We start from the raw sequence: 25564 nt of genomic DNA on the forward strand, positions 1-25564 counted from the left end.
TTATAGTTGTAGTATCAAGAAAGCCAATATTTTTCCTTCCACCTAATAAAATATACATGTTATATTCTTCCTGAGTTGGAAAGCTGTTTTTATAGTACCTCCTAATGTCTGATGTTAGAGTTGATCTTACACATTCCCTAATCCTATTTCTGTGGTTTGGAATGCTTGGGTGCAGTTACCTAGACTGGGTTGATCTGACGTGCTTGTTAAAAATAAACAAACAAACAAACAAACAAACAGACCTCACGTACATAAACTGGTTAGAGAGCCAGCCAAAACTTTTAACTTCATCTTTTCAGTTCATCTCCTGGACCAACCTACTTCCTACATCTTTCTGCCTCCCTAATGGACACATGTAGCCCTTTGCGTTTTTCTCTGTCTTCTTCCAAAGATGTAGCTAAATAGCCAGAGCTAAATCAGTCATAGGTAACTATAGATGGAATTTTTTTTTCTGGGCTGCCCGCTCACAAAAAACAACCTGGAGACTTATTTTTAATTATGAAAGCTTAGCCAGTAGCTTAGGCTTGTTTCTAACTAGCTCTTATAATTTAAACCATATTTTTAAATCTATATTCTTTTAAGTGGTTCAATCATTGTTACTTTGTAATGCCCAGGCTTCTTGCTCTGTCTACGTCTCCTGGTATCTCTGTCCTTCTTCTCCTCAGAGTCCTCTGTGCCTAGAAATCCTGCCTAGCTATTGGCTGTTCAGTTTTTTATTAAGCCAGTCAGAGTGACACATCTTCACAGTGTACAAAAAGATTGTTCCACAACAGGTACCTTTCCTGAAACCTCCTTACTACATGACATTTACCTATGAATAATCAGGATTTCTTGAATTATCTTGTTCACCTTCATGTACACAACCAGATATACACACGCATACATATACATGGGTAGCCATGAATATAATGATATAAACTTTTTTTAACACTACAATTTCTGGAGATTTGGTGAAGAAACCACTAGATGATGGTAATTCCAAAGACAAATGAAATATGGTTTAAGTGATATTTGAAATTTCTCTAGAAAACAAGTGCCATGGTTTTGGTAGGGTGAGGGCATTTACAGCATTAGTGTTCACTTCCATCTCTCCCCTTCAGGGGCTACCAGAATAGTAGATGATTAAGAATAAAAAATTAAGCAAATGGGGAATTTCAATGAGAAAAGCAAAATTAAACTTTTAGTTTATTAATTTTAGTAATAAAATTGTTTTATTGTTTGGAATGCTGAGATCATAGGCTGTGTTCAAGGCCCAGCATAGCAAGATCCCACCTTCTATTTAAAAACAAATAGATTAATGACTTGAACAAGCCACTTTCCTGAGCTCTTTCTGCCTGAAGTCAGCCTTTATCTTATGCACCGATGAATCCTCTTCCTAAGGTCTGCAATCCCCAAGTAGGTCCAGACTAGGTCAGTCTTCTATGTTTGGTAACAGAAATAAAGACTGTCACCATACTCTCCTGTACCCAAAGTAAGAGCAGTCACGCTTCTGTGAACTCGCTGGCGTAACTTTTGTCTGGCATAATAATGTCACGTTTCGTTTGTTGCAATGCCCCAGCTGTAGGGTGTTTGTTGCAATGCCCCAGCTGTAGGGTGTTTGTTGCAATGCCCCAGCTGTAGGGTGTTGAAGTACGGATCGGCGGGCTGTGTCCCGCCACCCGGCTAGCTTTACCCGAAATAATTACACGGAAACTGTATTCTTTTAAACACTGCCTGACCCATTAGTTTTAGTTTCTTATTGGCTAGCTTTTACATATTTATCTAACCCATTTCTATTAATCTGTGTAGCCCACGAGCTGGCTTACCAGGAATGATCTTAACCTGCGTCTGTCTGGAGTGGGAGAATCATGGCGACTCCCTGACTCAGCTTCTTTCTCCCAGCATTCCGTTCTGTTTACTCCGCCTACCTAAGGGTTGGCCTATCAAATGGGTCTAGGCAGTTTCTTTATTAATAAGAAATCACTCCCACATCATTTGGAAGTGGCCGCTTTTTTAAAGGGAGAGAAACCACGCCCCAGTGGGCTGGTACCTCAGCGGTGATAGGCTGGAGGAGTGGGAGGACCTCCCGCAACACCTCCCCCTTTTGTTTAAATAAGAGAGTTCTAAACCTACTATGAAATTATATACAATAAGTACAAATATCCTATTCTAACTAGCTTAGGTCTTGTATAATAAATAACTTGGCCAAGTCATGAGAGAAAGTAACTACATTTATATAGTCTTCAACCCCATCGAAGATCTGAGAAGGGAAATAATGTTACCTGGGTAATTAGGAAGTTCAGTAGAACAACTTCCAAAACATGCAACAAATTACAGAGACAACTAGCTACCTGGGCAATCACCCAAAGTCACATTAGCAGCGTTGAAGCAACCAACTTTGGCTAAGGCCTAACATAACGGACATACCATTTTCTAAGGCAAGCAACTTTTCAAAACTATCTTACCCTGTCTTGGCAGGATATGACAGTCCTGTTTTATCCATTGATGCATGCTCTGTATCTTTGTCAGTTGTTGAGGTATGGGCATTTCTTTGCCCAAACGCCAGTTCTGCCAAAAAGAAAGGCTCCAGGTGGAGTGTCTTTGGTGCTCAACATTCTCTCGGGAATAGAGTGGTGTTGCCAGGAGCAATTGTGTCTCACTACCACAAAACTCTGAGTTAGATTAAAGGCCATTTTCTACAGCTCTTTGAAGAAGTTGAAGATTATCTATCTATACTGAGTATAATCTCTATATATCTAAAGAACCTGATTAGTCTATTATAAATGACAAACTTAGATGACTATTAGTCTATATAATTCTCAATATCTATCTAACTTAAAGACTAAGACAATAAACGACTGTGAAACAAATGAGGACAATGACCTCCAAATATAAACAATGTACAAATATACATTGCAGTAGGCAAATATATATCAATACACAATCATTATATAAGTATCTTAATCAGAGGTAGAAATGTACACTGCAATATGGTAAATATATACAATATATATATATATATATCAATACAATATATGTCAATACATAAAAAAAATGTTTTAAACAGAGGTAGAAACATGCATGCGTACAATAGTCAATATAATTTAACTTTGTATCAATATACAAGAATCTATACCAATGTATTTGTCTAAAAACAGTAACTCACAATTACAAATCTATTATCCCATCATCCCTCTTTTTTTTTTTTTTTTTAAATGATCCCTGAGCGTATAAAATTCCTCCCCCAACCCTCAATCGTGTACTAATTATAATCAACCCCTAAATGATGTCCCTAAACCCAAGGGCAAGTTTTACTGGGAAAGGGGACGTCGTCCTCTAGAATTACTTTCAGCTGTCATGGGGGCGACGTTGTTTCTGGGGGATCCTGTGAAAGTGAAATGATGGTTAAATTTCAAGATCAATGTCTTTTAAAATTGCCAATAGTCTCTGAGTATTTTGTGCAGGTCTGGCCAAAATGTTGTATAAGATGTGCACCATTTCAGCTAACCAAGTTGGAACTGTCTTGTGCAGCTGGTACCAAAAGCAGGTCTTGTAGTAGCGCTATCAGCATCATGACGTCATATCAACCAGGTGGAGTTGTTGTTATGGGGCCCCATCTTCTTCCTGGAAACTTCAAATGTCACTTCAGGAAAAACTCATTGTTCATTATGAAAAACTTAAACATTAATCATATAGACATATATAAACATATATATATATTCAATGAAAGACATGATAGATATATTCAATGAAAAGTATGATAGATATGAAGAAAAGCAAAGATGTTTTCTAAACTCATATTTCTTTCTGTCCCATATCATGGCTCTTGACATGAGACAGAAACTCCAGAAACTCTGGGTTTTTCTCTTACTAACAGGCTTGGAATTGGCTGGTACCTCAGCGGTGATAGGCTGGAGGAGTGGGAGGACCTCCCGCAACAGTAGGGTGTTTGTTGCAATGCCCCAGCTGTAGGGTGTTTGTTGCAATGCCCCAGCTGTAGGGTGTTTGTTGCAATGCCCCAGCTGTTGGGTGTTTGTTGCAATGCCCCAGCTGTTGGGTGTTTGTTGCAATGCCCCAGCTGTAGGGTGTTTGTTGCACAGCTGTCAACAGTTGAGTTCTACCTTGTCCCCAACAGAGTTCTGGATTTTCCACAAACGTGCAGGACCAGAAGATCGCAAATATGTTTGAACTGTCCTTGCCCTTCCGCCAGCAGCACTACCTGGCAGGCCTCGTGTTAACAGAGCTCGCGCTCATTTTAGACCCTGATGCTGAAGGGTGAGTAGATCTGTTTTGCCTTGTAAAATATCAGTTTGATTTTGGAAAGTGGGACAGATCTTGCTAAGATTTTAGTACTATTTCTGTCTCTTTATTTTTTATGCTTATTTATCCTCTGAGGTTCATATACTTTGTTTTCTGTGTGGTGTTTATATTTTATTTAATCATCTCTGAGTTTGAGATTTATCTACGCTAATGGTATATTATGGTTGATCAGTAGCATTTTTTAATAGTATAAGAAACAATTATATATATTAGTATATGGACTATTTGTTAAAATAACAGTAGGCAGTTTTCAGTTAAGGAAAATAGGCTAGTTTTTCTTTAATTCTTTATAAGAAAAATTTATAATTTGTCATCCTACTGTGTAGTATTTTATCTTAAAACTTACCCTATTCTTTTTAAAATTTCTGCTGTTAGACCTCACACCTCTGCTAGCTTCTAAAGACACCGGCATTCATGTGCTCATTCAATACACAGTCACACACACACATAAACTAATTTTAAAAGAAGCTATTTAGAAACTAAAACTGTATTGTGGTTCATTTGGGTAACAAAAAATTTTTTGATGGTCCGATCATCTTAAGTTTATCCTGCAGTTACATGTCATACAGGAAGTCCAGGAAACAAAATCATACAACCTTAAATAGGTTTTTAGTGGATGTTTAATCTGCTTAAGAGAAGAAAGAAAAAAAAGTTGAAAGACTAAGTCTGTAGTTATTATGTCAGCGACAGAGTTGATACTGAATAAATTTTAAAAGGCCCAGACTGTCTGCAAATGAAAGATTTATATTTTTAAAATAATGAGAACCTACATGTGGAATATATTTTAAAGAATTAGTTTTCACCAGAACTGTGCAGTTCTATAGGCTGCATGTGGGGTAGGGGTTTGTGTAGACTCTGTTCAGAGAGAAGAGTTCACATGGCCGAGAGAGACGCCATGCCTGCCTGTTCTGTCTGCAAGCGCATTCCTGGTTTACATTTGACAGAAGAGGACAATGTCATTTGAAGGCAGTAATAAACCTGTCCGTTTTTGAGGAGAGAAGATACTCTACAGTTTCCCAAACATTGTAGCTTTCCTAAACAACTCAGGACTTTGAGTTATGTTTCCGGTGTGTTTATTTGGGCAGGATGGCTTCAGTTGTAAGAAACAAAATTCTTCATATTGGCTTTTTCAAGGAAATAAATTTACTCATATTTGGTAGGAAGAGGTTTCTTGTGTAACTCAGTCTTCAGCTCATTAATTTCATCTTGTTTCTGCTGCAAGAATAGTCAGCTCTACTCTGACTGCAGGATGGTTCCCACTGAGTTAGGATTAAATACTCTCTTTGTTTATGACTGTCAGGAAAGGGGGGATGACTCCCTTTTACACGCAAGTATAAATCTTTCTAGTGGCCTGATGGGTTTCAGCTGGTTATCCTGATGGACGCTGGGTTGCTGGAAGGATTAGGTCAGTTCTGCTCACATGAGACCTTAGACCAGACATGGATTGTTTGCCACAGCACACAGGATGGGGATATTATACCCAGCTGTGTCACTAGGCAGTATTCATTATTGTCAGGCTTCTTCTATTGAGGAAAGCTATGAGCTAATTAAAGGTTGTCTTTTTGAAGAGTCAAAGGAACATGCCAGCTAGCCATTTGAAGTGACAGGGCTGACCTAGCTAGACTCTGGTGCTGAAATTGGATAGTCAGCTTCTCCTGAACCCCAGGGGAGCATAGTTTTCTTTGAATTAGGATGGATGGCAGGAAAATGCATGCTGTCTAGATTTCAGTAATGTCTCATATAAAGGATATAAAGGATAGGCAATTCCTGTAGTGATGTTCCTTTCCACGTCAATAATCAATTCTATTAAACCCTACGTTTATGTGTTATAATATTTGGCTTATGAAGGAATTCGTTACTGACTCTTTTCTTCTTGAAGCTAGAATGTGCTGTTCTTTGGCTCTTGGAAAGGTTTCTGTTGAGTCCCATGAGTAATGATGTGTTTACCGTCGCTTTTTTTGTGTGTATTCAGACATCGTAGACTGTGCGCTACATAGTAGAAGAGAGCATATCAGCTTAGCCTTAGCTTTAGTCTGGTTTGTTTCCTCTTTCTTTTCTTCCCTGCGCCCTCTTCGTTAGCAAAGTCTGCAGCTCTCTAAAACATCCCAAGTTCAGCCCCATCTTTTCAGCCCTGCTTCTACTGGAACTAATTATGTTTCCTTATTGTGTCTCTCAAATCATTTTTGATGCAATAGCAAGTAGCCTGAATAATCTTTTTAAAATGGGGTAAGATTATGCCATGACCTTACTTAAAGTTTTTTTTTATTACTTAAAAAAAATAGCAATCCAAATTCTCATTTCCTCCCCTCCTCCCACTCCCCTCCCACTCCCTCCACACACCTTCCCCTCCACTCCCTTCCAATCTTGAGAGAGGGCAAGGCACCCTGCTCTGTGGAAAATCCAATGCCCTTTCCACTACATCAAAGTTGAGCAAGGTAAACATCCAAAGAGAATAGGTTCCCAAAACCCAGTACATGCAGTAGAGATAAATCTCAGTACCATTCTCATTGGCTCCTCAGTCTGCCCCAACTGTCAACCACATTCATAGGGACTAGTTTGATCCCATGCTTGTTCACTCCCAGTCCAGTTGGAGTTGGTGAGTTCCCATTAGTCAGGCAAATTATCTCGGTGGGTGAACCCCTCGTGGTCTTGACTCCCTTGCTCATACACTCCCGCCTTCCACTCTTCAACTGGACCTTGGGAGCTCAGTCCAGTGTGAGGTTTCTCAACAGAAGAATTTTAAATGGTCAAAAGATACTTGAGGACACGTTCAACTTCCTTAGCTATCAGGAAAATGCAAATCAAAACAACTTTGAGATACCATCTTACACCTATCAGAATGGCTAAGATAAAAAACACCAATGATAGCCTATGCTGGAGAGGATGTGGAGTAAGGGGTACACTCATCCATTGCTGGTAAGAATGCAAACTTGTGCAACCACTTTGGAAATCAGTGTGACTGTTTCTCAGAAAATTGGGAATCAGTCTACCTCAGGATCCAGCAATACCACTGTTGAGAATATACCCAAAAGATGCTCAATCATACTGCAAGAGCATTTGTTCAACTATGTTCATAACAGCATTATTTGTAATAACTTAAAGTTATCCTCTCTTTTTTTTCCTGTAAGTTAAATACCACTTAGAATAAAACCCAGAGTTTTATTAATTGTCCTCAAAGCCATGCCTTGCTATTGTCTGTTTCTTAAGTGTGACAAGTTCATTCATACATTTGGGCCTTGATGCTTGCATTTTTCTCTGCCCAAAGCAGTACTTGAATTATCTAAGATCTTCACATAGTCGTTTCCTGCTTGTAGTTTCTCAGACCTTCTCACAAAACAGGATGTTCCTATGGAGATTCTCACCGCCTACTAAATTGTAGCCGTGTTGCCCTTGCCACAGTCACCGTTAGCCGCACAGTCTTGTTTTCTCTCTGCAAACTGCTTCCTTGAGGTTTATCAGGTGCCCCTCCATTAGAGGAGGAGCTAGAGAGCCGACCAACTCTTGTGCTTCGTGCTCTGCGCTGTAGCCGCAGAGCTTGTCTAATGCTCTCAGTAACTAGAGGCTCAGCTCATCTAAGGGAAACCATTCTAACCTTTTAGCTTGAATGTGACAAGTTCATTTCTACCTTTGGGATTTAGCAGTTGAATTTCAGAATAGTGCTTAATGACCCTAAGATTGTCATATGCCTCTGTTACATTTTTTCAGGTGTAGACAGAGATTGTGTGTAGGATACATTGCCCCAGATCCTTAAGGCGAGTGCTTGTCCTTTGACTTCATCTGCTTGCTAAGCACTAAGAATCATTCCTTGATTAGCACTAATATGTTCTGTAATTGGCCAAAGATGTGCTTGTTATGAACTTCCCTTATAGCAGGAAAGCTGGCCATGAAACAGTCTAATAGAGGCACAGATCTCTCGTGTTCTAAAGAGCTGTCGTTCTAGTTTTCTATTTCTGTGATGAAACTTGGAAACTTGTATGTCCAGATATGTCCAGATCACAATCCATCATGAAGGGATGTCAGGCAGGAACTCAAAGAAGGAATCAGGAAGCAGGAGCTGATGCATCTTAATTCAGACAGCATGAACAGGGCAGGAGCTGGGGCAGCAGCTCAGAGGGAGCACGCTTGTGTGGCTTACACAAAACTCTGGGGTCAGTCATTAGCACTGAGTATTGGATAATTATACATTTAATACTTTAATGTGATTGAAAAATAAAATACACGAAAAGACTTCATAAAAACAGTTTAGGCAGTTGGAGTCTGGGTGTGACAGCTGCTGACAGGGTAGGAGTGCCTGTCCGGGCCTGAGAACCGTTATGGTGAGAATGTAAACAGCAGAAGCTCAGAAACTGAGCCTGGGAACCCCCACCGTTCATGCTCATTAAGTGCAGTGGGACACAAGGAAGTAGGGGAGGAGCTCGTTAGCTGTGAAAGAGTGAGTGAAAATAAAAAGAATCGGCATTGGGATTGGCTTCTTCAGGAGGATGTGACACAGGGGAGCGGATAGGAAGAGTGTCACACAGAGACTTCTGTGAACCTGCGTAGTTTGGACAATATTTGAATATATTTACTTTATAAGTAAACCCTATAATAAAATTTAAGATGTGCTTTAAAAATATGTAAAGCTTGCTTGAAGCAAGGGAAGAATTTGGTCAGGATGGTCATTGAAAGTGTTGAAGGGAGATGGGATTCACTGACAGCATGGGAGAGCACTTTCTGGGAGAAATACAACTTTTTCTGAGACAAAAAAAAAAAGAGTGTTTTACAAGTACAGGGACAGACCTGTTTGGGGATTGGAGAGATGGCTCACCTGTTAAAAGCGTTCCTGCTCTTGAAGAGAATGTGAAATTGGTTCCTAGCACCTGTGCTGTATGATTCACAACTGTAGGCGGAGACTGCCCCTTCATTTCTGGCCGCCCAGACCTGAGTAATCACACAGAAACTATATTAATTACAACACTGTTTGACTGATGTCTCTGGTGTATTTCTAGCTAGCTCTTACATCTTAGGTTAACCCATTTCTGTTATTTTGTATTTTACCACGAGGCTCATGGTTCGTTACCTCTTATTCTTGAGCAGCTACATGACGTCTTCCTGACTGTGTCTACTCTCTTTATATTTCCTGCCTGGCTTTACTCAGCTAAGCCTGTGGCCAAACCAGCTTTATTCATTAACCAATGGCAATAAAACATACAGCATACAGAGGGGAATCCCACATCACACAACCACTGTAACTCTAGCTCCAGGGGATCTTATGCCCCCTGATGACCTTCAGGCCTACCCTCTACACATCACATTTACACAAACACATAAATTTTTTTAAAAAAGAAGACAAAAAGAAAAGGAAAAATGCTGTTTTAGAAGAGATGGGCATATTTAAAAGATCTGGCCAGCATAAATCCAGAATGGCTCTTCTTTGCCAAGACAAGAACTCGCCGCTGAGTCCTCCTGCAAGGACAGGCGCTGAAGCTGGTGCTTGCTACAGTTTATGGGCTGTGGGAGCTGGAGTGGGTATGCTTTAATCAGAGTCTGTGAAGACGACAGGTGTGTGTGGGAAGAGCACAGGAACCCTTGTTAGAGTACTTTTGAAAGTGCAGGGATTAGAGTCTAGAGGAATCTGAAGGGCTTAAATGAGGTGCGTGAGCGAATAAGTCCACTTAAAACTAGAGATGGCCAAAGACACCCCCAGTGTTTTGATCATATGGTCTGTCAGATAGAGGGTTTTTCTTTCAGGGAAGAAAAAAGGGAATGGAGGCAAGGGAGATGGCTCGCTCCTTCAGTAAAGGAGTTGCGGTTGACTCATGAGGATCTGAGTGTGGATTCCCAGCACCCACAGATCATAACATCTGTAATTCTAGCTCAGGGAAGGTAGGAATAGGAAACTTCCTACACCTTGCTGGCCAGCTAATCTTGCCAAATTGGTAACATACGGGTCAGTGGGAGAATTTGCCTCAAAAAAAAAAATGAATTGGAGGACAATTAAGGAAGACATAATCTTATGTCCACCTCTGATCTCCATACATCTACAACTCTTACGCATGTACGCATGGGCCTCACACATGCACACAAAGAGTCATGCGTGTACTAGCACTAAGTACACATACAAAATAAAAATAGAAGAAATAGTACATTGTTGATGAATGTGAAAAGATCTAATTTGTTGAAGTAAAAGTTAAAACTACCTGAAACCTGCTTAGAAATTGTGACTACCGAGCCAGTGAGATGGCTCAACAGGTAGAGTGTGTGCCGTGCAAGCCGACAGCCGTAGTTAAGCCCCAGCACCCATGGAAAGGTGAAAGGAGAAACTGACACCATAAAGTTGTCCCCTGACTTCTACACAGCACCATGGCACATGTGCGGCCTCTATTTCCGTACACACAATAATAATGCTTACGTTTTGTTGAAAGTGGTACTGTGTGTGCTCTCATGTTCATTCTCAGTTGGAAACACTAGTAAGGAGTTATGTCAAAGGGTTTTACTCTTAAGTGAACTGATGAAATGCTTTCTTTTCCTACAATATTTACTTTATACTGTTTTGAAATTTGTGTATTTTATTTTATTTAAATTGAGTATTTTATAGGAATACACAAAAATATAGCTGGCAGAGTTATGTAATTAAAAAGATTGATTGAGTGCCATTACTTTCTATTTGTTTTAAAGACATGACTAATCTCTGTGACCTCGTTGCTGCTTCTTCATCTCTTCTTTTCAAATAGACTGTTTGGATTGCATAAGAAAGTCATCAATATGGTGCACAACTTACTTTCCAGTCATGACTCTGACCCACGGTACTCTGACCCTCAGATAAAGGCTCGGGTGGCTATGTTGTACCTTCCTCTCATTGGTATCATCATGGAAACTGTACCTCAGCTGTACGATTTTACAGGTACTTAGTATAATTAAAGCAGTTTTCAAAGCTTGTCCAAAAGTTGTAGAAAATGCTTTTTAAGGTTAAAAATATATAAAGAAGTTAGAGGCTCAGTGATTAGTAGCACTGACTTTTCCTGCAGAGGACTCCAGGTTGATTCCCAGTACTCACATGGTACTATTGCTACAAGACCAATAAATTCTAGGTGATCTAATATCCTCTTCTGATCTCTTTGGGCACCAGGCACATGCAAGGTGCACATACACACATGCAGACAAAACTCCCAGACATATAAAAAATAAAATGAAATAATTTAAAAATTAAATTAAATGCACCCCCCATAGAAATACTCTGTAAATAACTATGTTTAACTTTTTTGTTTGAAACTTTTGCGTTTCATTTGAACAAACAAGATTCATTTTGAGATCCCTGAGATGATCTTAGTGTAAATTACCATGAGTTTATAGCAGTTCATACCTGCCTTCTAGAAAATATGCCTTTATTGTATGTATGTGTATTGTGCATGTTAAGAGAGAATAGTACTTGCCTTCTGTCACCAGCTTTATTCATAGAGATGAGTAATGGAAATTATTATTTACCTGCATATAAAAAATTATGTTTATTCCAGGTTAGTATGTTGAGACCATGCTGCTCACTAAAAGCTAGAACCTGTAGTGTTTCCTTCCCTTACTTTGACTGTTTGGAAGGTACTTAAATACGCAGTTTAGATTGTACAGTATTTAAGCTAGCAACCAACCTGGTAAAGTACTTCAATTTTAATGAAGTAAAAACATTTCCTGGGTTCCTGATATTATCAGGAAATAACTCTCTGTCTGTGAGAGATTGGCATTGTGACCTCCCAGGGTTAGGGTCACTGAAGTGCTTCTGGTCTGAAGGCAGGGATGTTTATGCTGTTAGATTTCTCTTTGTAACTAGTCAGTTTTTCCACTAAAAAGTACTGAAATAGAAAAAGTTGATATTTAAAAACTTAAAAAGAAATTAATTTTGATGATAAAAATGATAGTGAAGAAATTAATCTTGATAAAAATTGATAATCTTGAAAACATGGATTTAAGTTTAAAATGCAAAAAAATTCACATTTTAAAAAACTCAGACAAGCTACATAGTCTAGAAATGTCAAAAATATCAAGAAAAGGTCAGATATGTAATAAATGATAAAATATAGATAATAGTTAACAACTATTTTGTACCGCAATATGTTTAAATCTTGAAAAGTTATAAAGTTCATTTTAAAAATAGAGTCTGTTTTTACATGGTGGCCCTCACAGTTAAGAGACATGCAATTAGATATAAAATGCAGCATTAAACAGAGCATGGATTAGTTCTGGCTCACACTGTAGTACTGTAGTACCGGGTAGCTGTCTGAAGTGTCGAGAGCACATGTAAAGTGCCGTGGCACTAATGGTCTCTGAAAGGGGAACACAGTCTCACTGCCGCCGTCTCCTGCTGTCAGTGAGGCTGCTAGTTAACGCAGAGTATTAGTGGTTGAGTTTGGGGAGAGTAAACATTACACATGGATCTTTGGCTTTGGGTGTTCTAACCTATGAGGAGTTCATGTGTAGTAACTGTCAGCTGACCTAAAGTTCTTCCTTTTTTTTCCTTTCAGAAACACACAATCAACGAGGAAGACCGATTTGTATAGCCCCTGATGATTATGATAGTGAGAGTGGGAGCATGATAAGCCAGACAGTTGCCATGGCAATCGCAGGAACGTCAGTCCCTCAGCTAACAAGGCCTGGCAGTTTCCTTCTCACTTCAACGGTAAAATGAAGCACTTGTTCTGTTCTCCGCTGGCAGTTCTGCCACAATGAAGCCAGTGTCTACTGCCAGTCATGAAGCTTCAGATGCTAGGGTTCGTTATGGCTGGCCTTCCCATGTGTTATCTAAATCAAATGCTTTCTTTAGAGTAGTTTATTTTTAAGAAAATTCTATTTTATAGTAGTATTTATTTGCTCATATGATATCATATGTCTGAAGCTTGTAAGGTAGCTCAAACTTTCTCAAACTTGGAGCCCTTCTACCCGAGTCTCCCAAGTCCTGGAGTTATAGGTGTGTGTCAACAAGAGTGAAATGATCGCTGGTCAGTGGGACCCATGCTGCTCTTCTGTTTTCAGAGCGGCAGGCAACATACCACCTTCTCAGCAGAATCAAGCCGCAGCCTTTTGATCTGCCTGCTGTGGGTTCTCAAGAATGCAGATGAAACTGTTCTGCAGAAGTGGTTTACAGATCTCTCCGTCCTACAGCTGAACCGGCTGCTGGATCTGCTTTATCTATGTGTTTCTTGTTTTGAGTACAAAGTAAGTAGCTATTAGCCCATTGAAACTTACAAGGAAGTAAAATAATGTGGAAAGGAAGAAGGAAATGTTCTCAATGCCTCTTCTGCTGTTAAATTTTAGGGGAAAAAGGTGTTTGAAAGGATGAATAGTTTGACCTTTAAGAAATCAAAAGATATGAGAGCCAAGCTTGAAGAAGCCATTCTGGGAAGCATCGGTGCCAGGCAGGAAATGGTGCGGCGGAGCCGAGGACAGCTTGGTAGGTGCAGCTTCTCTTGATGAGGGATGTGTCAGTTCCAAGGATTGTGTTCTGTACTCATTGCTGCTGCAAGTCCACAGTGACTTTCTAGAAACACTTTGAACATAACTGAATCAACATGATAATTGCTTTTCTGAAGATGCTGTTTGAAATTCTAATTAAAATGAGAAGTGGGTCCTAGTTAGCTATGGGTGGTCTCAGCTTTGCCTGCTGTCCTTGTGTGTGGCATTCCTTCCCACTCCTTCTTAAAAGAGACACTTTCGTTTAGATTCAGGGCAGAACTGAACACAAAGGACAGGCGTGTATGTGTATCCTCTGTGTAGATAGTGTAGCTTCCTCGTTATCACTGTCTTTGAGAGTAGCACACTTCTTACAGAGGTCATTCTATGTAACATGCCCCTTTATTGCTAAATCTTTCATTTTGCAGTGTAAATTAGTATATTGTGTATATTAATTAAAAAAGATGTTGCCCACAGACTCATATGTGAAGTAGAAAAAAATAGTTTATTCCCTGTTGAGGTCTGTTTCTATTGCTAGGTTGGCTTCCACTAACCGTATCACCATGGCTATGATACTTAATCTCCCAACTTCCTTTTCCTCACTTCTTTGTAATTGTTTTCAGTATTTAGAAGATAGGATAACTGCCTGCTTTTATCACCGCTGTGATGATAATATGTGTGCAAGCATTTGTAAATACTAAAATGTCATAAATAATAATACTGATAAGAGTTTTGTAGTGTCAGAAATGGCTTAGTTATCTGTGTAAAGAATGCGTACTAAATGTCTAATATGTATTTATTGAGTTAAATATGAATCTGTAAATGGATTTTATTTTTCCTTTATATAATTATTTATTTTGAGATAGGGTCTGGTCTGCTGGTGTATACCTGAGTGACTGAACCTGGCTATGTAGAACAGTCTGACCTTAAACTGTTGGTGATCCCCCTGTCTCACTTTTGAGTATTGAGATTACAGGTGTGCCCCCACATCTGGCTTGTGAACTATAATTCTTTAATTGTTAGTTAGATTTTTTTCTTTACTTTTTTTGGGGGGGCGTTAAAAGACAGGATTTCTCTGTATAGTTCTGGCTGTCCTAGAACTCTCTCTGTAGGCTAGACTGTCCTCAAACTCAGAGATCCACCTACCTCTGGCTCCTGAGTGCAGGGATTAAAGTTGTTTCACCAACCAACATCAGCACAATTAGAATTTTCTGACATTTCAGTTTCAGAAATCATTGATATTGGTAGATTTTATATACTGTATGTGTTTAGAATTTAATGGTGAGTAGGACACAATCAGCCTGGGAAGGAAATAATAGAGCTCAAGCCAGACAGTTCTATCATGGAGTAAGAAGTCCGTTAGGCAGGGTTTTCTTCATGACTGCTGGTTCCCCAATAGTCAACATGGAGACTTGCTATTAACTGTAAATGCTTGGCTGATAGCTTAGACTTGTTACTAACTAACTCTTATAATTTGAATAAATCTACATTTCTTATCTAGGCTTTACCATGTGGAGCCTTTTTATCACCTTTTTATCTACCTTTTGCATCACAACATATTCATCTCCTGCTTGCACTGTGGATGGGGACTTTGCCTTTCTTTAACCCCACACTCTCCTTTTGTCTGCAAGTCCCACCTAATTGCTAACTGCCTAGCTCTTGGACATTTACCCCTTTATTAAACCAATGAGAACAATAAATAATCACAGTGTACAAAAAGATTGTTCCACAGCATTTCCCCCCTTTTGTCTAATTAAAAAGGAAGGTTTAAACTGTAGCATAGTAAAATTATAATAAAATATAATATATTATACATAATATATTATTAAAAAATAAAAAAATATAATAAAAAGTTATTAAGTAAGAATTACAGTTACAGTATCCAGTCCATTTATATTTGGAAAATTTAGAGAAAATACTTTATTTATCTTTGTGAGTCTAAAGTTTTATACCTAATTTACTTTTTATCATAACTAAGGAAAACTGTATGTTTAACTATTTAGTCTTTAACTCTCAAAGACCCAAGAAGGATGTAATATTACCTAAGAATAGAGACATCTGGCTGCAGTTCCTCTGCAGTGTTTAAATCAAGTGTTTAAACTTGATTTAAAGTTCCTCTGCAGTGTTGGGGCATCCAGCTTTGCCCTACAAGCCTAATATATCTGACATCTGAGAAAAGGGAATTTTGAACGTCTGTTGAATCTTATCTTGGCAGTTTGGCAGTTGCTTTCTTTTGCTTCCTGCTGGTCCAGTTTGGACAGCATACCATGAGCAATTGAAGCAAGTACCATTTCTTGCCCAAATGACTAGCTTTTGCCATAAAGAAAGCAAGTTCCACACACAGATGCTTCGATGCCCACCCTCTTCTTTTGAAGTAAATTGGTGCTGCCAAGAGCAGATGTGTCTCACTGTCACGAAACATCTTAAATACCCTATTCTCTAGGTTTTTGAAGTGTTTGAAGACCGTCTATCTAAATATATCTGCTTAACCTTGAAAACATACCTAATATGACTATAAGTTTGATTATTATAGATGACTAACTACTAACCTGTATTTCTTAATTATACATTACATTTTTAAATGAACTGCATGCCCCAAACAAGAGTAGAAACATACATATAGTATATCAAAAATAACTTTTAATTTTGTATCAATAAATCAAAATCCATACCAAGATATTTGAGATTAATAGTTGCTTCTTGATTTAAAGTAGATTCAATAATCTACACTTTTATATATCTCATCATTTCTGTTTTATATTTCTTCTTTTGTATAGAAAGGTCTTTGAATGTAACTCCTTTGTTTAGACCATGGCCAATAATAACTCATAACTAATCCCCTTAATTGATGACAAACATCCATATCCCATCTTTTGGGAATGTGAGTGTTGTTTCTCTAGACTGCTTCCTGTTGTCTGGGGGCGCTGGCATCTTTGGGGAAAACTTAAGAAAATCAGGATAATGGTTAAGTCTTAGCTAGAGTAGTTTGTGAGACTGTACTCTATCAGCCAGCAATCTTGAAGCCGTTTTGTATGCAGAGCTCTGAGGAAACTGCAACAGAGGTGCTCAGAGATATTGGATCATGGATCACCGGATCATCTTTCTTTCTTTCTTTCTTTCTTTCTTCCTTATTTTGTATCTGGTCCCTGTTTTAGGAAAATCATAAATTTTCAAAGGTAGAATACATATCTGCATTAATACAAGCCTTGACTGTGTTGTACATAGCCAAAGAAGGCAGCTGGATGGTGGTGATGCACACCTTTAATCCCAGCACTTGGGAGGGAGAGGAAGGGTGTCTCTGTGAGTTCAAGATCTGCTCTACAGAGCAAGTTCTAGAACAGGCTCCAAAATCTATGCAGAGAAACCCCTTCTTTTTAAATAAATAAATAAATGAGTGCAACATATTAACATCACGGGACCCAGACTTCTTGCGCATTTCCCATCTCTATGTGACTTATTTTTTTTTTACTGTCTTTTTAAATACTATTATTTTTAAACTATTCTGTGAATGTCTATATCCTTTCTCTTTTCTCTCCCAAGACTATGTAGGCTTTTTTTTAAAGATTTATTTATTTATTTAGTATACAGTGTTCTACCTGCATGTATGCCTGCAGGCCAGGAGAGAGCACCAGTTCTCATTACAGATGGTTGTGAGCCGTGTGGTTGCTGGGAATTGAACTTGGGACCTCTGGAAGAGCAGTCAGTGGTCTTAACCACTGAGTCATCTCTCCAGCCTGACTATGTACGCTTTTAAATACACATATCCCATTTAGAAGTTTTACCCATCTGGATCTGTCTTTACTGCATATCTGTAACCTTTTCTGTCTGCATTTGCAGAACCTTAAACCCGACAGGCAGCTTAGCTTATAGTGTGTTGGTGGCACTCATGCTGGTAACTCAAGCCCACAGGCAGTGGCTGAAAGATGTATCTGTGTATCACATCTGGCATGAGAGACTGCAGGACTAGGAAATTGTGTTTGGCTGTGGTTTTCAAGCCTTCTTTTAAGTTTTCTTAGGCCTTATGTGCATGTAGGTGCTGGACATTGGTGCCATTTGTAGGTGGGGTTTTTTTCAGGACCTCCAGCTCCCCAATAATCGACATGGAGACTTATTACTAATTATAAATCCTTGGCAGATAGTTTAGGTTTGTTAATAAGTAACTCACATTTTGACCCACATTTCTTACTTAGGTTCTACCACGTGCTGGTAGCTTTTTCAACATGGCACGTTCATCTCCTGTTTTCTCTGTGGTCTCTGGAGACTCTGCACTTCTTCATCCCTGTGCTCTCCTTTTGTTGGCCTCCTGCCCAGCTATTGGCCAATTAGCCCTCTATTAAACCAATGAGAGCAACAAATATTCACAGTGTACAAAAGGATTGTTCCATAGCAAAGTCCTGCATTAACATAGAGCTTTTAGCATTGATAGATATGAGGAGTGGAAGAACTAGTTTTCTTTAAGGATCCAGTACATTGACCATGCCGCATGGTAGGCTCTTCACCCAAGAGTATTTGAGTAACACAAATTGAATTCAGTGGGTTAAAAAGGACAGAATATGAATATGAAGTGGGGTGGCTAGGAGTTGGGGGTAGTAAATATGATCAAAATACATTTCAAAATAAGGAAAGGTGATTCAGTGGTTAAATGCTCCTACACTTTTGTAGAGGATCCAAATTCAGGTCTCGGCACCCATGTCACATGGCTTACAATGACCTGTAATTTCAGTTCCTAGGAGATTAATCCTCTGAGAACCTCAGTGAATACTTGCCCTTGAGTACACAGAGACACAAATACAGACACATGATTAATAATAATAAATCTATAAGAAAACCCTCCAAATTAAAAAGCTAAGAAAGGTAGGAAAGAAAAACAATAGGAAAGCATAGAGACTTTTTTGTCATTGTATAAAATGATCCCTGTTTCTTAGAATTTTTTAAATTCCTATGTGAACTCTTAATTCTACTTTCATTGTTCTTCCATCCTCTCAAGTCTTCGGTCTTATTATTTTCAAATGTGGAGTCTTCATTTCCTAGTTGAGAGCTTGAAATCTTGAGTCCATCACATTCTTGTATATTTACCCACCAGTTTCAGTCCTTTTTCCATGCAGAATAAATGTATGGTGCCTATTAAAAGACCACTCATGCCTTCAAACCTAAAGTCCTCGGGAAAGAGGTCCCCCAGCCCGTTCCTATAGAACAGAGAAGTAATTTTAAGCTGTTCTTAGAGGATACAAGTTTGTTCCCAGCATTAATGTCAGGCAACTCACAGCTTCTTGTGCAACCTCACCTCCAGAAAATCTAATGCCCTCTTCTGTTTTCTGTGGCGTGTTCTCCCTCCCTTCTCTCATACATGTTCTCTCTCTCTCTCTCTCTCTCTCTCTCTCTCTCTCTCAGAATCTTTTTCTTAAAAGAATTTAATCTTGTTACAGATTTTTTTAATCTTTTCATATCTGTGTGGTGCATATATACATGCTGGTATATATGTGCTTCTGTATAGGTTGTGTGTGTGCATGCATGTGTGAACCCTAAGGCTGATGTGACACTTCCCTTAGTCATCCCTCCTTATTTTTTAAGGGAAGGTCTCCCAAAGTGCTCCAGTATGACCATCTTGCTAGCCAACATGCTCCAAGGGTTCCCTCTCTCTGATTTCCAAAATTGAAATTACAAGCAGACTGCCACATCTCCCTCATATGTGTGTGGGTTCTGGGAATCTGAATTCCTGTTTCCTTGCTTGCACTGCAAACACTGTAATCATAAGTCCATCTTCCCAGGCTTTATTATGTTTTGTTACGGACACAAACTTATTGTGCACTCACTGTATTCCAGATACTTTATTATGAAATGCAGAACAAAACAAACATCACTTTTGTCAAGTAACGTGTTCTTGCATGAATATATGCTATGGAGTCCTGTGTGGTGGTTCACATCTGTCCCAGCACTTGGGAGGCTGAGGCAGGAGGATTATATTAAATTCATGAACAGCTTTGACTGTATAGTGCATTTCAGGCCAGCCTGGCTAAAGTGAGACCCTGTCTTGTTAAAAATTAACAATCAGTGTTATGAGCAAAAGCAAAGCAAGTACTGAGGCATTGATATCTTGGAGGATGGGTAAAGGTTTTCTGAAGAGGTGCTAAGTGAGTGCTTACCCAGTGGAAGTTTATGAGCAGACCAATCAGATAAAAGTTTCAGGAGCCATTGTATGAGTCTTTAATCAGGATCCTGTGTGGTGAGACCATTCTGACTACCCATGCACACAGGGAGAGCAAGAGAGAATAATTCAACACATCTCAGTACCCTCAAGGAAATTGGGCCATTTTTTTAGCCTTATAATAGAGCTCATGTTAGGTCCTTTCTTTGCTTACTTAAGAGATTGGGTTTTACCAAGAAACAACCTGTATAAGAAATGGTTCCTTCTTAATTATTATGAAAACTTTTAACTGAAAATACCACCGTTCATTTCTTCCACTTGTACTGAAAAAAAAATATTTTTATGGGACTGGAGAGATGGCTCAGCAGTTAAGAGCACTGACTTTTCTTCCAAAGGGCCTAAGTTCAATTCCCAGCAACCACATGGTGGCTCACAACCATCTGTAATGAGGTCTGGTGCCCTCTTCTGGGGTGTAGATACACATGCAGGCAATGCATGCAGGCAGAACACTGTACATAAAAAAGAAATAAATCTTTTTTTTTAAAGAAATGATTTTATAAAATTAAAGATATACACTATTTATTGTAGGTTTTCAAATATATGTACATGTGTTCTACCTGAAATACCATTTTGACTTTGCTTTCACAGAGAGGAGCCCATCTGGAAGTGCCTTTGGGAGCCAAGAAAACCTGCGGTGGAGAAAGGACATGACTCACTGGCGCCAGAACACAGAGAAACTCGATAAGTAATATGACCTTCTAATCTGTTCTGATGGGCTAGCCATATTTTAAAAAAAAGAAAACGACTTTGCAGAAATTCTTGTAAATGTGGCTTTTCCCTTTTGATGACTATTCCCAGTCTAGGCCAAAATTTTAGATAAAGTATTATCCTCATCCACTCACACTCTCTATGCATACTGCACCAGAACCATAAGGGGAACTTCCATATAAAGTCTCTCCCCCCATGTACATTTCCTTATATTCACGGCTGCCTTTTATATGCCTTGTAAATTCAACTACTCTACCCTGATTACACACATGTAAATTTACCATATTGTGGCTTGGGGGACAAGGCTTCCTTGATAGCCAAATGCATGCTGTGGAGATATGTGTCCATCATGAGGCACGGGGCTTTATATGAACATCCTTATGCATGCAGTATTCTGAATGAATTCCTCCCCATAGCCGTTTTGTCGGGATTGCACTCATCCCGCCCTGCCTGTCAGAACAATTGTGTTTTATTGGAAGAGGAGAGAGCCCAATGTAGTTTTCGTCCCCACTTATAGAACACAAGCCAATGCTGACTGTACATCTGGAGAGCCCCGCTGGGCTACAGGTTCATGTCCACAAGACTGGCTCCTATGGATAGAGGGACCAAGCCACTTGAGACGATTTTGAATACATTCTTAAGGGGAAAAAAAGTCATCACAGGTTTTCCTCTAAAATACTTTTTCCACTTCATATGGCAGTGGAACATGAAAAGGCATCGGAAACTTTTGAAATGGAAAATGAGGGGAGAAAATAAAAACCTGTGCAGATCAAAAAAAAGAAAGAGAGTCTTTGTATCTTTTTATTTTGTTAGTCATTTATATCTTAGAAGATAACTATTTTTCTTAAGTTTTAGCTTTAAAACTATTTGAGAAAATAATTTTATGTTACAGTAAAATACATTGCATATTTAAAAACTCATTTATAAATAAATACAGCAAAACTATTTTACCCAACTCATTTTCTGTGGAAAAGACATTTGGCAACTGATTTCAGCATCAAATTGTTTTTCTTTCCCTCTCTAAAGAGTTATAATTGGCAAGAAGTATATTTACGCTATACAATGTGAGTTTTGATGTATATACAGTTGTGGAATGATTATAATGAGGTTTATTAACATTATTGCCTCATGTGTTGTTTCTAATATATGATTCCAGCCTGTCTTGTTTAAGAGTTAAATCACTGGTGGTAGTGCACACCTTTAATCCCAGCCCTCAGGAAGCAGAGGCAAGTGGATCTCTGTGAGTTTGAGGCCAGTCTGGTCTACAAAGTGAGTTCCAAGACAGCCAATGCTACAAAGAGATACCCTGTCCTGAAAAACTAAAAATTAAAAAAGAGTTAAATTGCCTTTTGAGAATATTTGTATGAATAGCTAAGCAGAAAATAGATAAAATCTTAGAATAATCGAGTGCTTTTATTTACTAAATACATTGAAAATGTTTGGAATTGAAGATAAATACCTTTGACTGTTGCTTTACGCACCATAGTAGTATATATTAGCACCACCTAGTGTCTGTGCCAGTGGCTGTAAAACAAATGCATATGCCCTGAGTGGCACTGTGTTGTTGGGGACAGATGTATATATTGCTGGACATAGTGGCACTCGGGAGGCAGAGGCAGGTGAATCTCTGAATTCGCGACCAGCCTGGTCTACATAAGTGTTCCAGGCCGGTAGGGCTACACGGTGAGAACCTGTCTGTGGTGGGGAGGAGAGACAGACAGAGTCAGAAAAAGAGGGAGAGAGGTATATGTTACTATACAGTCAACAAAATGTAGGGATCAAAACATTTTAATACATGAATTACTGCCTTTTTCTTCCTTTTTTATGTTTTTGTTCAAGCAAAGTTAATACTTTCAAGGTTTTTGTTTTAATGAATCTAAGTCATTTTTTACTTCTGGCTTTTTGAAAGATAAGTAAAATTTCTTACAATATTTTATATTAGGTCAAGAGCAGAGATAGAGCATGAAGCACTGATTGATGGAAACCTGGCTACTGAAGCGAATCTCATCATCTTAGACACATTAGAGATCGTCGTTCAGGTAAGGACAGGGAAGAGGAGTGTAAGCAGAGACTCGGCAGGCAGAGATTAGAATCAGTGTGACCCTTATAAGGATGCTTGGGCATTAATAATTATAGGTAGTTCTGAGTAGTCAGTGATTCTCTAGTTGTAAATTTTATTTCTTTCCACAGTTTGTAAATGTTTATTTGAAGGTGCTTGTAAAATCTACATCTCTTTGTCCTTTGCTTTTGGACAAAAAAGAAAAAGTCTTTGGCTTGCTCTTGTGTTTCCAGTAACCACTATATATTTATATTGGGGTGTCCCGCTGGAATACATTTAACATGCAGTGCAAAGCTAGGTTTATTCTGTGTCTCCTGTATATTAAGCAGTAGTTTAGGGTTTTTATGTGTAATTTCTCTACTTGGTAATTTTACATAAATGCAAACTGCCTTATCAGTAGCTTTGTAGACCTTATTACCCTGTTAGTGACAGGCGCCATTTATGGAGTTTTTCAAGCAATGTACTAAGTAAGCACTTCATAAGTTTTAACTTGGTTTTTATAAGAAACAGACAATGGAAACTACCATTGTCCCCATCTTGTAGATAGCAGTAGTTAGCCATAGCGATGGTTAGGCAGTGTCCCATGGTCACACAGGAAGTAAGTAGAAGAACCAGATGTGAGTCTATTACCAGGATGCCCCAGCTGTTTTAGTAAATGTGTCACCGGTTTCTTCCATTCACTTCCTGTACCATCACTTTGTCATATTCTTAATTCAGTGCTCCTATAATGGCTACTACTTCATGATGTTCTGTATTTTCTTCTTAGCCTGTTCTTTTCATTTTCTTGAGATTTTAATTCTTATGTTTCACTGACTTACCCTGACTGAAAATTTTAAAACATAAAACTTTCAGTATTTCTTGGGGCTGGAGAGATAATTCAGCGGTAAGAGCACTTGATGTGCAGTCACGAAGACTGCAGACCAAATTCCCAGCACCACATGACAACCCTATGTCTAGCACATACCTGTAACCTCAGTTCCAAGGACATGGAGACAAGAGGATCACTGAGGCTTGCTGACTTTCAGCCTAGCCAGGAATATAAGCCCAGGGTTGAGAGGGAATAGTCAGGGAGTAGTAGAAGACTCTTAGCACCCTTTTCTGAACTGTGTACACATATACCTCCACTGTACAAGCAGACATACAATATGCACAAATTAATAATAAATGGCTTTTTAAAGTCTGTATTTCGCCGGGCGGTGGTGGCACATGCCTTTAATCCCAGCACTTGGGAGGCAGAGGCAGGCGGATCTCTGGGAGTTCGAGGCCAGCCTGGTCTACAAGAGCTAGTTCCGCGACGGGCACCAAAGCTACAGAGAAACCCTGTCTTGAAAAACCAAAAAAAAAAAAAAAAAAAAAAAAAAGTCTGTATTTCTTGATTGCTTAATGACCAAAATGGGAAATTCTTTAGATTTTAAAAGACTTTTGTTGCGTAAATTTTAATTGCACTACATTGGATGCCAGATGTTAGCCACATATGGCCAGATGTAGCATAAATATATAATTGGTCTTAATAATAAAAACCTGGAGTCAGATATTGGGGGTGAAAGCTGAAAGATCAGAGAAGCAGAGCATCCAGCCACTGTTTCTTACCTCTACAAAATCCTCAGACCAAATGGGAGATCCTAATGGCATGAGCTCCTGTCTCCTCTCTACCCAGTCAAATATCTTTCTGTGTCCACCTCCGTAGTGCTAGAAATAAAAGTGTGTGCCACCCCTGCCTGGCCTCTATGGCTAACTAGTGGTTAGCTCCGCACTCTGATTGTCAGGCAAGCTTTACTATTAAAGCACAAACAAAATATCACCACACTTTTTATTTTGGTGCTCTGTTAGTTGGGCTAGGTGTAAACTACTAGAAAAAAATAGTATGAACAGAAATAGTATTTCCAAGATCGATTATGTGAGGTGCTTGCTCAGGCTTCATCCTCACTACACTGCCTTTCACTGACTAGAAGAGACTTGGGTTTCTGAGTGTAGAAACACAACTTCTCTTTAGTTCACGTTTCTTTTGAGCTTAATTCCAAGACTCAGACAAAAGCCAGGCTTCTAGATCTTAAAAGGAAGAAAGAAAGGAAATGATATTTTATATGAAACCAGTGTCATCTGCCATGGGCACTTACTCTAGTTTTTTTTGGCTCATCTTCTGCATGTGCCTCAAGTCAGATGTCCAAGTTTATTTATAAATTTTCATAGAACGTACTTCATGTTTTCTTGCCATTGTGTCTGTAATCCCCGCTGCAACACCCAACTTAAAAGTCTCTGTGGCCTTTTTACTCCTTTTTTTTTTCTTCCATCCGAATACTGCTCAGCATCTTCTCTTGAAGTCCTTTTGGCTTTTACCATTTCCCTTTCTTGTAAATGTTTGGATTTTTATACGTATTTTACTTACCTACCCACATTATAGGTGCATGCCTGCTTAATGTGTTTGTGTTTCCATTGCAGACTGTTTCTGTAACAGAATCCAAGGAGAGCATTCTGGGTGGGGTGCTGAAAGTGCTGCTGCAGAGCATGGCCTGCAACCAAAGCGCAGTGTATCTGCAGCACTGCTTTGCCACGCAGAGAGCCCTGGTCTCCAAGGTGCGTGATCTTGTACCTGTGGTCTTATGTGACTTTCCTTTCTTCTTTAACACTGCCTAAGGTCATTTGTCACGCTCACTGGTCAATATATTATAAATTAATTTTAAACACTTAATGTGTTTTTAAAAACTTAATGTGTTTACCCTGATCCTCTGTCTCTGCTTCTGTCTTCAGAACCTGAATTGATCCAAATTATCGGTAATCAGTTTCTTGTCTTAAAATTTTAAAAATCTTAAGGTCTTGTTTTGAGAAGAGCCTGAAATCTGGGTGTTGTGGTTTTGAAAATGGAGCCTGGGTCTTCA

At 39.0% G+C, this 25564-nt stretch overlaps 1 protein-coding gene across 10 annotated transcripts in view; it reads left to right on the forward strand.

Moving 5' to 3' along the window:
• The window catches only part of Dock7 (dedicator of cytokinesis 7), a 189363-nt gene that overhangs the window by 131454 nt on the left and 32345 nt on the right, over positions 1-25564 (forward strand). For all 10 annotated transcript variants that reach the window (XR_005974334.1, XR_005974335.1, XM_041651518.1 and 7 more), the window contains 8 exons: positions 4115-4254; positions 11013-11182; positions 12792-12946; positions 13300-13482; positions 13582-13717; positions 20510-20606; positions 22572-22668; positions 25128-25262. Coding sequence is in view for 8 of the 10 variants with exons in the window: in XM_041651518.1 (XP_041507452.1) it covers positions 4115-4254; positions 11013-11182; positions 12792-12946; positions 13300-13482; positions 13582-13717; positions 20510-20606; positions 22572-22668; positions 25128-25262 (1113 nt within the window). In the remaining 2 variants the exon portion in view is untranslated. The remainder of the gene's footprint in view (positions 1-4114; positions 4255-11012; positions 11183-12791; positions 12947-13299; positions 13483-13581; positions 13718-20509; positions 20607-22571; positions 22669-25127; positions 25263-25564) is intronic.

Source organism: Microtus oregoni, unplaced genomic scaffold (genome assembly GCF_018167655.1).
Source record: "Microtus oregoni isolate MIOR12 unplaced genomic scaffold, Mior012 000005F_ref0000423, whole genome shotgun sequence".
Classification (NCBI taxonomy): Eukaryota; Metazoa; Chordata; class Mammalia; order Rodentia; family Cricetidae; genus Microtus; species Microtus oregoni.